General features: G+C 36.3%; 1 protein-coding gene across 1 annotated transcript; it reads left to right on the top strand.

Annotated features, from left to right (window-relative positions):
* Positions 1 to 3,156: 3,156 nt before the first annotated feature.
* LOC145286339 (uncharacterized) lies at positions 3,157 to 11,600 on the top strand. Its single transcript, XM_080135261.1, has one exon. The coding sequence runs from the start codon at positions 4,339 to 4,341 to the stop codon at positions 6,973 to 6,975; it is 2,637 nt and encodes an 878-aa protein (XP_079991387.1). The 5' UTR covers positions 3,157 to 4,338; the 3' UTR covers positions 6,976 to 11,600.
* The last annotated feature ends 5,222 nt before the right edge of the window (positions 11,601 to 16,822 follow it).

The raw sequence follows: 16,822 nt of genomic DNA on the forward strand, positions 1-16,822 counted from the left end.
AACAAAAAAAATATTAAAAGTTGACCGAAACTGACTTCCTTGTAAAAAACGTTAAATCTTCTTTTATAATGCATTCATAGCAATTGTGTCTCCCCCCCACCTTTTTTTTACTTGGGAATAACCACTTATCAAGGCCCGAAGGCCACTTGAGGATAAGTGTTAATGAATGTAAAGTGGTAGTTTAGTAATCGTTAATGATGCAGATTGAGTAGAATTGGGATTATTTATATCGTGCCCCCTTCACATACATACTTCCGACAAGAAGCAAAATCCCCCCCCCCCTCACTGTTGATGCCCCTGGATGCCAGAAAGCCTTCTACTCTAATGGTTTCATCCCTCGAATTGCTAGAGTTTTGAATAGCTTCCTTTTTTCCTCATACTAACCTGTAAAAGTTTAAATGTAATGTAAACAAACATCTTGTTGTTCAACTCCCCATACGCTCTCTATTAGACATGATCCCAAATAGAAACCCCTTATGTACCAAGTAACAATATATCTTGTTTGGGGTGAAAAGTCCCCAGGAAACGTCAAATCCTGGTGAAAATGAACAAACGGTGCAGTTTTAGACCTTAACATATGTAAATTTGAGTTCTGCACCATGCAAAAAAAAAAATGACTAAATCTATCATTTGCCCCCCCCCCACACCTCCATTTAGCCCCAAGTCCCCAAGGCCTAAATATATTAAAATTTGAGTTCAGCACTATGCAAAACTGCTAAATAGACATACACAGAAAATTTTGGTCAAATATGGTAAAAAGTCCCAAAAATGGAGTGTTTTTATTAGCCATAAAATAGCCCATGGGGCACACTCAAGAGTTATCGTGAAGTATAGACAAACAAAATTATAAAGAAATCAGTTAGTTACAACTTTTCAGAAAGTTTTATAAAAATCCAAGGCATCATTTTTTTTTTAATAAGCACAAAAGTATCAATTTTAGTCATTTTAACCTGAAAGGCACCCCTAGGTTAGTAACTGGAGTTTTCCTGGAAAATCCGTTTTATTACCTTTTTACTCATATCATGTTTAATGTTTGTGCAAAATTTCAAAGAATTCCAAGGCATAGATATTGAGAAAAATGCGGACAGATGAACGGACGAATGGACAAGGGTGAATTTACAGGTCCACCCTCCTTTTGTCAGGGGACCAAGAATTAATAGAAAAGTTGGCCAAAAAATAACTTCCTGGTAAAACCGTTAAATCAAGTCAACATGTCTAAAAATGGATAAAAAAAAATAAAGCAGGAAGAAATATCTAAACAAATCGAAACTTATGTTCGGTTTCAAAACTGATTTTACAAGTGTAAAAAGTTTAACAGAAAAAAGTTAAAGAAAAGAAAAATGCGATCAAATTTTACTGTTATGTTGTAAACAGCAAAATAAAAACCGGATTTTAATTTTTTGTGTGATTGCATATTAAAAAAATATTTTTTTTTTTAAATCAAAATTAAAAAAAATTTTTTAGACTTTAGAGTGGAGATTCACTTTATGTTATAAATTTAATGTAAAATAATCACCTATATTTCTTGACCGTATAATGGAGAACAGAACAAGTAACTATTTTTTTTTTTTGTATTTCCAAAATGGTTGCCATTAAATACTACTAAGACTAAGCTTCTTTCATTAACAACCAAGAAAAACCTTTTCAACCATCGATCTCCATTTCAAATAACACCCTGAAAGCTCATTTTTCAAACACCTCAACTTAACATTCACAGCCAACATGAATTAGAGCAAATACACTGAGGACGTTGCGAAGGTTGCTGCAAAGAACATGGGCTCCCTTTACCATGCTAGAAAATTACTCACAAAGCAATCATTTGACCATCCATCTACATCTAATAGGTCCCACACTACCAACCGAGCTCCAACCTCTGTACTATCGTTGCAGTTGCACCCTTGTGCCTGTTTTACAAACACTTTAATGGAATGTGTTCTGATCAACTCATAGCACTTGTGCTTCCTCGGCAAACAACAAAATCCCACTCCTTCATTGTTGAGGTTCCTGGATGCCGGATAGCCTTCTAGTCTAATAGTTTCTCCCCTCAGACTGCTAGATTTTGGAATTCCCTTCCCATTTTCTGAGTCATTAGAAGATTGATTTTAATTTCGATAGTTCGAATTGAATTGTCCCCCACTTATGTATTAAACATGGCGGATCAAAACCAAACGTCTTGCTTTGTTATAAAATTTGATCCTCTTAGTTAAAAAAAATAAATAAAAAGTACTTGATATCTTGTTTTTCTATTGACGTTTCACCCCAAACAAGGCACAGGGCCACTTATTCATGAGGGATTACTATTTGGGGCCAGATTTGCAGGAATACTATTTATGGAGTTGAGCAGTGAGATGTCTGTCCACATTACACTTGAATTTCTGCATGTTAGTACAATCAGGGAAACAGAGATCCGGGAGGGAATTCCAAAGTGCAGCAATCCGAGAGAAAAAGCTATTTGAGTAGAAGGCTTTATGACATGTAGAAATCTTTACAGTGTAGGGGTGGGATTTTGCTGCTTGTCAGGTTTGTCGAGGGTATTGTTATCAATGGGTACTAGTGCTTTGAGTTCGTCAGATCAGTTGCCATTGAAATACTTGTGAAACAGGCACAAAGATGTCATGTTTCGGCGATGAGGCAGAGGCTGGAGTTTAGTTGATAGTTCAGGATCTATTAGGTTGGCGACTTTTTTTTTTTTTTTTTTTTTTTTTTTTTTTTTTTTAACCCTGTCCAGGCGTGAGAGTCCAGATGTGGATTGTTTTCTGTGATTTTTGGAATATGGCATCTTTGTTCTATGATGGGTACGTACATTATAATTTTTTTTTTTGGTTTTGTTTTTAAAAGATTTTCTGTATTTATGTTTTTAACATAGGTTTTATTCCAAATAATTTTCCCGTTTACAGCATGGGGGCAAAAGGTAACATTTTATTTTATTTATTTTGTAACTGTGACTATTTCAACTTTAAGAATTGTGACTAAGATACTTATTTTCGTAAGTTTGTTAAAAGTTGTCAACTAAACGCTCATTCAATCCGTAAATGAGATTTTTTATTTTTTTATTTAGCGATTAACTACTGCGGCTACACCACACCTAAAAAATTGCGTCATTATTCGTTCTCTTCGCTGATTGGCTGGAAATGTGTTATGAGAGGAAGGAGTGGGGTGTATGTTACTTATTTGCATGTGCTTTTTTTACGATTAGTTTTCAAACAATTCGTGCGGCCGACATGGGAAGGCATTCTTTTTAAAAAAGCGAGAAGAAATAAAAAGCCTCGGTTGTTATGATATGGAGCCGTGGATTATTTACATTGGATATTGAGAGAGTCGGACGAACGGGATTTATCCTCTTTATTTTTCGTTGAAAACAAACTAAGCTTGTGGAAAAAAAAAAAAAAAAAAAAAAAAAAAAAATTCTATGAAAAACAAAAGGAGGAATTATCAAAATGTGAACCAACAAGAAAGTTTAATCAATCCGAAAAAAAAAAAAAAAACAAAAAAAAAACAACCAAACAAAAAATTGATTTAAAATCCGTGTAAAATAATTCACATAATATTTTACAACTTTTCCCTTGTTCGTGGATTAATTCGGACTTTTTTCTCCCCATAAACCCCCGTGGAATGAACGGATAAGTTTGTATTTTTTTTTCTCATTTCAAATTTAGTTTTCCTCTAATTTCCTACGGAAATTAGAATTAAAACGTTTGATATAAATTAAATTTATTTACAACTGAAACTTGAATTAAATTTACCTTTAATTTATTCTAATTTAACTTTTTTTTTTAACCTTGTGTTTTTGTATTTATTTTAAAATATCGCCAAACAATTTCCGATGTATTTTTTTTTTCTGAATTTATTTATTCGGTAAAAAATATAATTACAGATTAATTTAACCGTGCTCCCGATTTAAGTACGGCTGTCATTTCCTCTCGTCGGAAATATCTACTTTGTCTCAATTTAAGATAAAAGCAAAAAAAAAAAAATAAATAAATAAACTAAAAATATTATTGCACTTCACTTCACCTTCATAATTTATTTTTCTAAAAGAAATGCAGAAAGTTTTAACTATTAAAATTTGGTTGTGAAACTTTCATATTAAAACATTCGTTAAGTAGGAAATTGTTTATCACCTTCGTTATTCCTTTACTCCCGAAATCACAACACGCTAAACAGTTTTTTGTTTTGTGGTAAAACAAATGTAAAACTAACGACGCTTTTTACGACTACTACAACTGACAATTCACTCACTTTCAGCCAAAACGAAATCGTTTTTTGTTCGCAGCCAGCAATTATTGCCAGTACACCCACAAAATTGTTTATATTTTCCCCGGTAATGTGATTGTCAGAATGGACGTGGATTTGAAGTATGGTAAACTCTCCAAGAGAGTTTCCAATATTAACTTGGATGAAGGCTGCCACCCTCGCGTCGGAATCGGCTCCGGGAAAACCCCACCCGAATCTCAAATACTGGAACCGGCCATTTGGTTCAAATGTCTGCTCATAACTTACATTCATATCGACTGTGATCAACGAAGAGTAAGGTTTCGAAAGATCTCCCCACTTTCTCAAGTCTCTGACGGGGAGACTTGGCGCCCTGGTCGCCATTCAAACTCCTCATCTTCACAAATTAACGGCGAATTTTTATCTTTACAAACAACCACGACCCGTGATGATTTGAACGATTCGCGTCTTTCTACCGACTCCATCTACGAAGTGTACGACGATGGAGAATGTTACGACTTTGATTGCCTCATCGATGAATTTTTTAATCAAGCCTGTGAAAATCTGATTGATTTCAGTCGAGGTTCGATCACCGAATCCGACTTTGATGTTTGCGTCCTAAAACTTTTACACTGTTTTATTTTGCCTTCCGTGAAATTCACCGTATCTGATCTGCCGATCTTGCTCATGGCCCAGGACTATATTCACCTGAAGGTGGTCAAAACTGAAGAACGAATCTTGAAACAAGACAAAATGGTATTTCTTACAGAATCGTCGTTGAAGTCTCAAAGAGAGAGGTTATTCCGCACTGAAAACTTTCTAAAGGAATCCAACGTACGCAACTGCAAAACGGAGTTTTTAGGCATCTTGCTAAAAGACGTTGAGAAAGATATTCTAAAGAATGGTCGTCTTCTGGAAGATTATCAGGAACGGATTAACCATGTTAAAACTGACTCTGGCGACGATGATGCTGAGCCCTTGGTCAGCTTACGGAAAGAAAGGGACTGCATTCATCAGCAACTAGCCAATCTGGAACACGTCCGCGAGAATATTAAAAATGTTATAGTCCGTCCTATCCTGAAAAAGAAAAAACGGTTTAAAAAGAAAAAACAACAAAATGTTTTTCATGATATTTATGTCGAGGTTAGCAAAAAGTTAAGTGAACAGAAAGAAACTTTGCAGAACCTGTGTTTCCAAAAAGTAAAGGTGGTCACGGTTCGAGAAGCCATTATCTTATCCATTCGCGATGTACAGACGGTCGGTGAGACTGTTGGCATCGAAATCAAGATTGATGGCAGCGAGAGGGCGACGGATATATTCGATGTGAATCTCAAACCCGATAGCTGGAAAACGCACGAGGAAAAAGTTGCACTTATTTTAAGTAACTCAAAGCAAGAAGCACATAAAATTCACAAAATCTTCTGCAACCAAATTCGTGACCGTATTAAAGCGACCACGGAAGAATACAATATGTTCTGTAGTGGAACCTTAAAAAATGGTCAAGTTGAAGAAATGAAAATGAGCTCCAAAGAAATGGACCTTTTAAACCAATCTGGTTTTTCTAGTCATCGCTTGAGGTACTATTCCCCTGTTGAAAACCATTCCTTACAAAATTCTTTAAATGGTAAATGTTCAGATTCCATAGAACTCCCGGTGATGAGACAGAAAAGTGTGGAGGATAAGTATACGCTGGATCCGAGGATGTCTGATGTTTCTCTATTAAATGATAACTTGGGTACTCTACCTTTAAAGTCTTCGATCGACACATTCCGTTCCGATATTCATTCTCATATCCAAAACATGTGTCGGAATGTACTGCCTGATGCATTTGGACACAGCGAGATCTCCCTAAGCAAGCTGTGGCTGATATACGAGAATCACCTCTACCACAACCTCATGAACGACATCCTTGAACTATATTCTGTCGCGTATGAATCTGTCTGTGACAATCTTCTGAAAAGTGTCTCCAGGTTTTCTGTTTCCGAATTTGTTAACGAAGGGTCGTTCTCTCAGCGGTTTCTCCTCGGACAAGATCTATCAACATTTCCTGCTTCGGCCTCGTGCTCTCTCGAAACGAGCGAAGATGACAACGATGAAGCCGATAACGGAAAGATGCGGCTTTCTGTGTCGATGGACGAGATGAAATGGCAATGTGATCTGGTCAAAGATCTGTATCGCAATGCCGACGAGGACTGTTCTAGTCTTATGGAATCCATAAAGCTATCTTTCGGATCTCGCAGGAACTCTATGAAGAGCATGAAAACGCAAAGCTCTTCTGACTCTGTTGAAAATTTCTTCGATGCAATGCCTGAAATTGGTGTTGAGGTTGACCCTTCTGATGTTCACATCGAACAAATGCCCACACAACAAACAAACAAATATGACTTAACAAATTTTAAGCAAACTTTCTCCCCAGCTTTATTGTGTATCGATAATATGCTTGTGACAAGCAGTATTGTCGGTAAACTCCGGTGTCTGACTCGCATTTTCCGATTCCTTGGATCGACTATATCGACACTTTGTTCTTCGGCAAATTCCGATTATTTTGCATGTTCCGATGATATTCTGACAACGACGATTTTGCTGTTAGTGTTATTATTGGATAAACAGAAACTGAAGCAATTCTACGTGCAGCTCATGTGCATGGTCGACCTGATGGCGCCGTGTCTCATTGGTGGAATACACGACTGCAGTCTGACAAACTTTTACAGTGCCTTCCATTTTATTTTCAGTCACATTGTTTTGATGTCTCGAAGAAGTTGACCCTTATAGGGTGACCCAATTGTTATTTAATTTACTAATTATTTTTGGGGGGAGGGCAACAATACCTTTTTTTTTTTTTTTTTTTTTTTTTTTTTTTATATAATAAAAGATATTCTCCACAGAAAATTGTTTTAATTTTTTTTTTTTTTTTTAAGCATAGAACTAAGATATTAATTTTTTTTTTTTTTTTTATCTTTCTCTCATTTGATTATTTCTTGAATATTTCACTTGAATTCTTTATTTTTCAATTGAAATTTTTTGTCTTTATACAGAACAGAACTCATATCAATACCGTTTCCGATTTTTTTGATGAGCATTGTAGCATTGATAATTCATATTTGAATTTGACTACTGTTCTCATCTTTAGTTTTATTTTCACGTTTTGGTTGCTGTAACCTTCGATCTTAAGAGGTATTCTTGCAAGGACCTGTGGCATAGTGGATAAAGTACTTGGTAAAATTCAATTATAAATTACTTTTCTGGAGATTGAAGGTTTAATCCTGTGTGTGCAACTTTCAAAATATAATTTGCGAACTACTTAAGATTTCTGTCATGGCTGACAAAATGAGAACATCCTACCTTCGTGGATGAAATAAAGTTGTTTGAAATTTTGGTGCTTGTGCACTTATTGAACCACGCTATTTTTAAATAGCATTTTCAAATTTAAAGTTTTACGATGTCTTTTTCTTTTCCTTTTTCTTTTTCCTTTTTTTTCTTTAATTGTTAGCTGAAAGTACAGAATAGTTACAAAATATCCTCCTCTCCCATGTTAAGAATGGCTTTCTAAATATTTCAGCATAGTTCAATAAGTGCATAAATACTGAAATTTCTTGCAGATTCCAGAGTTCGACATGATACACCTAAGGTCGGGTTACATCGATTGCAACATTGTGAAAATTATATCCAAGATAAGAACAGTGAACAATCGAAATGAGTACATTATTACTGATATCAAATGAAACAATTTTTAAGTTTTCCCTGACTTGAGGTTAAAACTCGATTAATTACTCCTGCCACATGTTAAAAAAAAAAACGTTTATTTTATTTTTTATTTTTTTTCAAATAAAGAGACTCGCCTTTCAGGTGTGTGGAGGGGGGGACTAATTAATTTTTTATCCTTAACCGCGTTTTGCATTTGCATGGCTTTAGTATCGTCTGCTTCTTACATTTTTATTTATTTTCATTTTTTTCTAATTGTAAACTACTTATATTATTTTTGCTCTGTTCCTTAAACTGCAATCTGAAACCTATATCGATATGGGCTGTTTTGTAAATGCACCAAAACTTTTTCTTTCAGAATTTTCATTTTATTTCCAAGTTTTTTGTTTGGCAAACAATTTTTGTAATAGCGAATGAGTTTTTTTACTTATTTTCAATTTTCAAGAAAAATTTTCAACTTAATTGGAAAAACCCAAATCCTGATAACTAGACAAACGTCTCTGAACAATGGCAAAAAATGGCTGAATATTTACAAATAATTTCTGGCTTTTTAAGGATAAAATCAATCGATGACTTGTATCTAATTTGAAAAATTGTTTTCACTTTTCTTGCGAATAAATTTTGCAAGTATCTGTTCTGTTCTCATAGCAACCCTTCGAGACTGATACCAATTTTATAGATGTAAAATTTATAGGTCAGTAGCCACTTAACATTAATTTCGACTTTGTCTCATTGAGCGATCGAGGCGGAGGTAAATAATTATATAACTTAATGCAGGTTGCATTATTTTCTATACAGTGTCTGCCCATCTGTAAAAATACATTTCTCTATCTCCACACACACACTGTACCACATTTACATGTCGTTACATAAAATAAATGACAAAATATTTAATTTAATATTTAAATATTTTCAAATATTTTTCAAAAGTATTTTCATCCAGACAAGGAAGAGCAATTAAATAAACTTTTATTTTTTTTATTTTATTTTTTTATGGGAAAACGGGTATGATTCAAAATTCTCCAGTATTTTGAACAATCAGCTCAAACGTAGAAATGTAGATATTTTTAAAAACGACTTAACTTTACTATTAAATCTTATAAAATTCTACCCGAAAGGACCTCAAACCTTTTATTTTTAATTTTAGAATTAAATCGGATCTGTTCTGATTTCAATAAGTTTTTTTCCCCCATATTAAGATATATATCCAAAATAATACTAACGTACGTATTTGGATTCATCGGAGTACTGTTCTCATCTTGATTGGTTTTTCACAACGTTTCGGTCGATGTAACCTCCAACCTACATCAGGTGTATCTTGTCAGACTCTGGGAATGTTTCTGTTGAACTCTGGAATTTCGAGCGGAATCTTTTAATTACTTCACGAGGGTAGCTTGCCCTTTTTTCGTCAGCCATGACTGGGTAGAGGTCCTAAGTAATTCGCATGTGGACCTGATCTCATCCCAGCTGTACTATTAAAAGTGCTCAGCCGAAGTAGCTTCAATTCTCTGCAACAAATACCTTAATGAATCATGCTTTTCGGGCTGTTGGAAAACTGCTTCTGTGGTACCAGTATTCAAGAATTCTGGCGAAAGAACTGACCCATCAAATTATCGCTCCATTAGCCTCCTCCCACTTTTTGCCAAAATATTTGAGACCATAATTAACCATGCTCTAGTCCGGCACCTTACAGATGCTAAACTTCTGACTGACAAACAATATGGATTTAGACAAGCCCGTTCCACCGCAGACATCCTGACTGTAATCTCTGAATGTATATACAATTCACTGGACAAAGCGGGGGAGGGCAGAGCGGTAGCTCTAGATATATCTAAGGCTTTTGACAGGGTATGGCATGAGGGTCTTCTCAGGAAAATTAGATTGTACGGTATCACTGGTAGAATACTTAACATAATTAAATCCTTCTTAGGTAAGAGAAAAATCCAGGTTGTCTTCTATGCTCGTACATCTAAACAATATGATATAAATGCAGGAGTGCCTCAGGGGTCTATCCTTGGACCTCTATTGTTCCTAATATTTGTTAATGACCTCCCCGACAAAACTGCCTCTGAGATGGGTATATATGCTGACGACACCACACTCTATAACAGGCATGACAGGAAAACAAATGAACACATATCTAAAAAAAAATGGCAAAAACACTAGAGGATGACCTCCACTCTGTAGTGGAATGGGCACAAAAATGATTGGTCACATTCAATGCTGCCAAGACTAAACTTGTTTCCTTCAATAATTACAAAAAACCTTCTCTGCCACCAATAGCAATGGCCAGTGACTCCCTATCTGAGAGTATCTTTCAAACTTCTTGGCCTAACGTTCACAGGAAACATGAGTTGGAACAATTACATTGAAAGCATTGCCAGGGCCGCTGCGAAGAAGGTAGGTTCTGCTAGAAAACTACTGACACCTGAAAGTATCCTGTACCTCTATAAGGCCACCATTCGCCCACGTATGGAGTATTGCTGTCACATTTGGGCTGGTGCATCTGCTGCTAGTCTCTTACTCCTAGACAAGGTTCAAAAGAGTCGCCAATCTGATAGGCCCTGAACTGGCACCTAAGCTTCAGCCTCTGTCCCATCAACGAAACGTTGCATCCCTCTGCCTGTTCTACAAGTATTTTAATGGTGAATGCTCTGACGAACTGCAGACACTTGTACCCCCACGATGTAGACACCCTCGACAAACCTGACAGGCAGCTAAATCCCACCCCCACGCAGTAGAGATCCCTAGATATAAAAGATCTTTCTACTCCAGTAGTTTCTTCCCCAGAACCACTAGACTCTGGAATTCCATTCCAAGTCCCTGCTTCCCCAACTGTACTGACGTGCAGAAGTTTAAGTGTAATGTGAACCGACATCTTGCTGCCCAAATCCCTACATAGTGCCTCAGTAGTTGCTGCCCCTGATAGTAGCCCCCTACACCAAAGTGGCAATGTGACTTGTTTGGGGTGAAAATGTAATAAATATATCAAAAAAAAAAAAAGTGTTTTTCGGTTGACCACACTGAGAATTCAACTTTCAGGAGAATCACTTTTTCAATTGATTTTTTTCCATCTGCACCAACCACAGGTCCGTAAAGTAATCAAACGGTTTTGTTTGAAATTGTCTAAATTCCAGAGTTCGACAAACTCGATCTGAGGAAAGTCGGAGGTTCATGGACCAAAACGTTGTGAAAATCACACTCAAGATGAGAACAATAGTTCGATGAATCCAAATAATATGAATAGACAATCCTCATCTAAAAAAATTCAGAAACGTAATACTAACATAATTTGTAAATTTCCTAAAATAAACAAAATGCCCTTTTGTGGGTAATATTATCCAGGTTGAGAAACTCTACTTCTGTCCCCCCACCCTTCTTTACTACCCCCTCTGCCTGAGGTTTAAATTTAAATCGGGTATTTCCAAGACGCGTTCTTTTTATTGTCAAAACGAGTGCTTCTTTAGACTATTGACTTTTAGGATTTGTATAGTAGGATTTCCTTCCTCTTTTTATAAATTAATTCCTGTGTGATTTCACACGCTAACATATCACAGAATGGTTCTCATAAAGTTTTACGTGATGCAAAAGAAATAGGCGTCTCGAAGTCGGCAGTAAATGTTAAATAAAAAATTTACATTATACTTTATTTTTTTGTTGCATAAAATAAAATGTTATTGCTTTCATCGTTTTGCATTTGTTTTCAGTATTATACAAAATATATTACTTTATGAAATATTTAATGATTTATTTTTATAGCAATAAAATAATTTTGTCATCGTTTGCTGCGGACTTTGTGTCGCCTATTTTTCTGCATCACCAGGTTTTAATATTGCTACCATAATTATTTACTTGAGTATTTTTAAAATTACTATATAAGTGAAATAGTAACTGGATAGTGTCTACATTTTTAAAAAAATTATTTTCCAATGAAGAGCCATGAATTTAACAGCTCCATGGTAAGAAGCTGATGATCCCCATTTTCTATTTCACAATAATTAATTAATTATGATAGTAATATTAAAACCTGGTGATGCAGAAGAATAGGCGACACAAAGTCCGCAGCAAACGATGACAGAAAAAATTATTTTATTGTTATACCTCCCCTTCCCCCCCAAAAGAAATTTAAGATTTCTTTTTTTAAGAATTCTTTTGTGATAACTTTCTATTAATAAATCAACCTATATTGTCTGTGATATGTTAAACATAGTTAGTATCTCGAGGTATTCAAAATTTTTTTAAATTTTTACATGAAATATCCAGTTTCTTTACTAACATCTGTTAATCTGTTTGAAGAACGGTCTCTGGCAAACTCCTCCATCAATTTTTAGTCTCAAGATTTGAAACTTGATATATAAGGGATTTGGACATATGGAACAAATTCGAATTCACCTTTAGCTGGTAAAAATAGCTGCTAATGGGTCAAAATTGGAACTTGGCAGCTGTAAGTCGACTTATAATGCTTCTCTACGCATGCGCAAATATACATTTTATATTTTAAATCTGTTAAATTTTAACTGTAACGACTATAGTTAGAAAGCTGTTTTAGTTTTGTGTTCTTTTTACTTTTGAAATCACTATATATTGGGTACAATATAATAATCAGGATTGCCTCTATAATAAAATACGATATCTGCATAAATTAAAATATATTGAGTATTTTACGAGCGGGCAACACTGGGGTGTGTGTGTGTGTGTGTGTGTGTGTGAGAAGAAATGCTGAAAAACGAGTGCAACTTGCAACACAATTGTAGCAATGAATACATTTTTGTACTCGTATAATCTGGAATATTATTTTCACAAAATTTAAACAATGCACTGAAATTTTTTTTTTTTCTACAATTCACAAAATGTTAATTTTATTAAAATCTACAACAGTGTAGTAAATAATAGGCAATCAACAATCATGAGGTTGTTTGCTCTGCAACTGAGAAGGCTAACATGCTTGCCAGACGGTTTGCCTCCAACTCCACACTGGAATCTGCTAACCACCCCCTCCCTGACTTTCCTTTGAGAACAGACACCACACTAGACGACCTGAAAATCACCCCTGCTCAGATGCATGGTATCATAAGAAAGCTCTACACTGCAAAAGCATGTGGACCTGATCTCATCCTGGCTGTGCTATTAAAAAAGTGCTCAGCCGAAGTAGCTCCAGTTCTCTCCAAACTCTACAACAAATGCCTTAATGAATCTTGTTTTCCTGCCTGCTGGAAAACTGCTTCTGTGGTACCAGTTTTCAAGTATTCTGACAAAAGAACTGACCAAGTAAATTATCGACCCATTAACCTCCTCCCACTTTTCGCCCAAATATTTGAGACAATAATTAACCAAGCTCTAGTCCATTACCTTACAGATGCTAAACTTCTGACTGACAAACAATATGGATTTAGGCAAACCCGTGACACAGCAGACATCCTAACTGTAATCTCAGAACGTATATACCAGTCACTGGACAAAGCAGGGGAAGGGTAGAGCGGTAGCTCTAGATATATCTAAGGCTTTTGACAGGGTATGGTATGAAGGTCTTCAGGAAAATCAGATCATATGGTATCACTGGAAGAATACATATAATTAAATCCTTCTTCGATAAGAGAAAAATCCAGGTTGTCCTTGACGGTCGTACATCTAAACAATATGATATAAATGCGGAAGTGCCTCAGGGGTCTATCCTTGGACCTCTGTTATTCCTAATATTCATTAATGACCTCCCTGACAAAATTGTCTGTGAGATGGGTATATATGCTGATGAGACCACGCTCTATAACAGACACGACAGGAAAACAAATGAACACATATCTAAAAAAAAATGGCAGAAACACTAGAGGAAGACCTCCGATCTATAGTGGAATGGGGACAAAAATGGATGGTCACCTTCAATGCTGCCAAGACTAAACTTGTTTCCTTCAATAATTACAAGAAACCTTCCCTACCACCAATAGCAATGGCCAATGACTTTTTATCTGAGAGTACATCTTTTAAACTCCTCGGCCTAACGTTAACAGGAAACATGAGTTGGAACAATTACATTGAGAACATTGCCAGGACCGCTGCAAAGAAGGTAGGTTCTCTCTACCGTGCTAGAAAGCTATTAATGCCTGAAAGTATCCTATACCTCTATAAGGCCACCATTCGCCCATGTATGGAGTATTGTCATATTTGGGCTGGTGCATCTGCCACTAGTCTCTCGCTCCTAGACAAGGTTCAAAAGAGTCGCCAATCTGATAGGTCCTGAACTGTCAACTAAGCTTCAGCCTCTGTCACATCGACGAAATGTTGCATCCCTCTGCCTGTTCTACAAATACTTTAACGGTGAATGCTCTGACGAACTGCAAGCACTTGTGCCCCCTCTACATAAATACCCCCGACAAGCAGTTAAATCCCACCCCTTCACAGTAAAGATCCCTAGATGTCAGAAAGCCTTCTACTCCAGTAGCTTCTTCCCCAGAACAGCTAGACTTTGGAATTCCCTTCCGGGTCCCTGCTTCCCCATCTGTACTGACATGCAGAAGTTCAAGTGTAACATGAACCGACATCTTGCTGCCCAACTTCCTACACAGTATCCCTGATGCTTATGTCCCTGATAGTAGTCCCCTACAATAAAGTGGCAATGTGTCTTGTTTGGGGTGAAAATGCAATAAATAAAAATAAAAAATAAATAAAATGGCAGCCAGATTAAGCAAGACCCCAAGTTTACAATTTTGCTTTTGATAAATGGAGATTCATTTTACACATTACAGAACTTAAATGCAGCTTAAAATATTTTAATTTTTCGCACGGATTAAATCTGTCCAGAATAGTTAACAGTTGAAAACTCAAAAGTAAAAACAACAAATAATTTATAGCAAATGCAGTAGAACTGACTTTTTTTTTTTACCGACCTGTATACTTTTAATGTGATGACTCTAAGATTTTTTCATTAAAAAAAAAAATTATTTCGGTGTTCGTGTAACGATAAGAGACACTTCTTAAAAAAAAACCCCAAAAAACTGTGATTGCAATTTTTGAAATGTGTAAAAAAAAAAAAAAAAAAAAAAAAAAAAAGTTTTAGTTCAAACAATTAATAAATTAAAGTTGGTGGACAGAATTTTTTTTTTCCTCTAACATTCAACAGAGAATTGTTTAGAATATAGCAGACCGTCGGGTTAGGATCAAAGTGTAGAAATTGTAAATATTTTTTGTAAATAAAATTTATTTTAAACCATTGAGAATTGTTTAAGTAGGGTAACCCCTAGATTAAATGTGGTATTTTGATGGAAGAACAAAGATGGTGCTTGGACGAACGGATCAAAATGTATTTAAGACCAGAATAAAAACGTGAATTCTCCCTTCTCTCACATTTTTGATGGTCTTGTGTCTAATTTATTTACGTTTTGTGTAAATAATTCTACGGTCAAAGAAGCAGAAATCCTTCTAAACTAAGGCAATTTTAATTTTTATCCCAATTCAGAGCCCTATTAGTGGGGAACTTCAATATTAAAAATCAAACTTTCCTTTCAAGGAATATTAATATGCGTTAATTTAAGACAATTTATATGCACCCCCAGATACAAACCTGAAAATTTCTACATCCCAATACAGTACATACAGCTCCTAGTATTCCCAAATGGTCACCCATCTGATACTGGCCAGGTTCATCATTGTCTAACTTCAGTGATCTGGTGTGTCAATGTGATTATGCCGTGTGTTTGTATATATTTAAATGAGCAACAGGACACCAATTTTATTTTTTTTATTACATTTTCACCCCAAACAAGGCACATTGCCACTTTGGTGTAGGGGCCTACTATCAGGGGCAACAACTACTGGAGTACTATGTAGGGATTTGGGCAGCAAGATGTCGGTTCACGTTGCACTTGAACTTCTGCACGTCAGTACAGTTGGGGAAGCAAGGACCTGGAATGGAGTTCCAAAGTCTAGCGGTTCTGGGGAAGAAACTACTGGAGTAGAAGGCTCTCTTACATCTAGGGATCTCTACTGTGAAGGGATGGGATTTAGTTGCTTGTCGGGTTTGTTGGGGGTATTTACGTAGAGGGGGTACAAGTGCTTGTAGTTCGTCAGAGCATTTACCGTTAGAGTATTTGTATCTATTTACAATACCTCCCCACGGGACAGAGTTAGACACCAGGGTCGTTTTTTTACGTAGAGAAAAGGTACAAAAATAAAAAAAATTGCCTCAGTCGTGAAGGACTGTTCCTCCACTGAAAGAGAACGAGAAACGGAAGTGCAGCATCTGAAGAACAGATACTACACTTTGATCTTGGCCAAGTACTTGTTAAAGTACTTGTAGAACAGGTAGAGGGATGCTTCATTTCGTCGATGGGACAGAGGCTGAAGCTTAGATGACAGTTCAGGACCTATCTGGTTGGCAACTCTCTTTTGAACCTTGTCTAAGAGCGAGAGACTGGTCAAGATCAAAGTGTAGTATCTGTTCCGGCAGATACTACACTTAAGATAATTTGTACCAGTCAATGGAGGGGAAACCCTCTATACTGGGACAATTATTATTTTTGGTAACCAGAGTGCCCCCTTTTTGCCTACTTTTAGGGGAGCTGGTTTTTACCTCACATTAAAAACGGCCTTGTGCCTAATTTGCTCAGTGGGGGAGCAAATAAACACCATCTGTTCCGGCAGATACTGCAAGCTATGACTAGCTATGACTAGCAAAGACCAGATGTGGGGGCAACCCCACATGCCTGACCTTTAACCAGCTCCCATTTCCCACCTCTCGGGAGCTGGTCCCCTTTTTCCCTTCCCCCTCCCTTCACTCCTCACATTAATAATTAGCCTTGTGCCTAATTTGCTCGGTGGGGGAGCAAATAAATACCATCTGTTCTTCAGATGCTGCACTTCATTTTCTCGTTCTCTTTCGGTGGAGGAGAAATCCTTCACGACTGAGACAATTTTT

Source organism: Euprymna scolopes, chromosome 10 (assembly GCF_053919585.1).
Source record: "Euprymna scolopes isolate OS-2025 chromosome 10, ASM5391958v1, whole genome shotgun sequence".
Taxonomy (NCBI): domain Eukaryota; kingdom Metazoa; phylum Mollusca; class Cephalopoda; order Sepiida; family Sepiolidae; genus Euprymna; species Euprymna scolopes.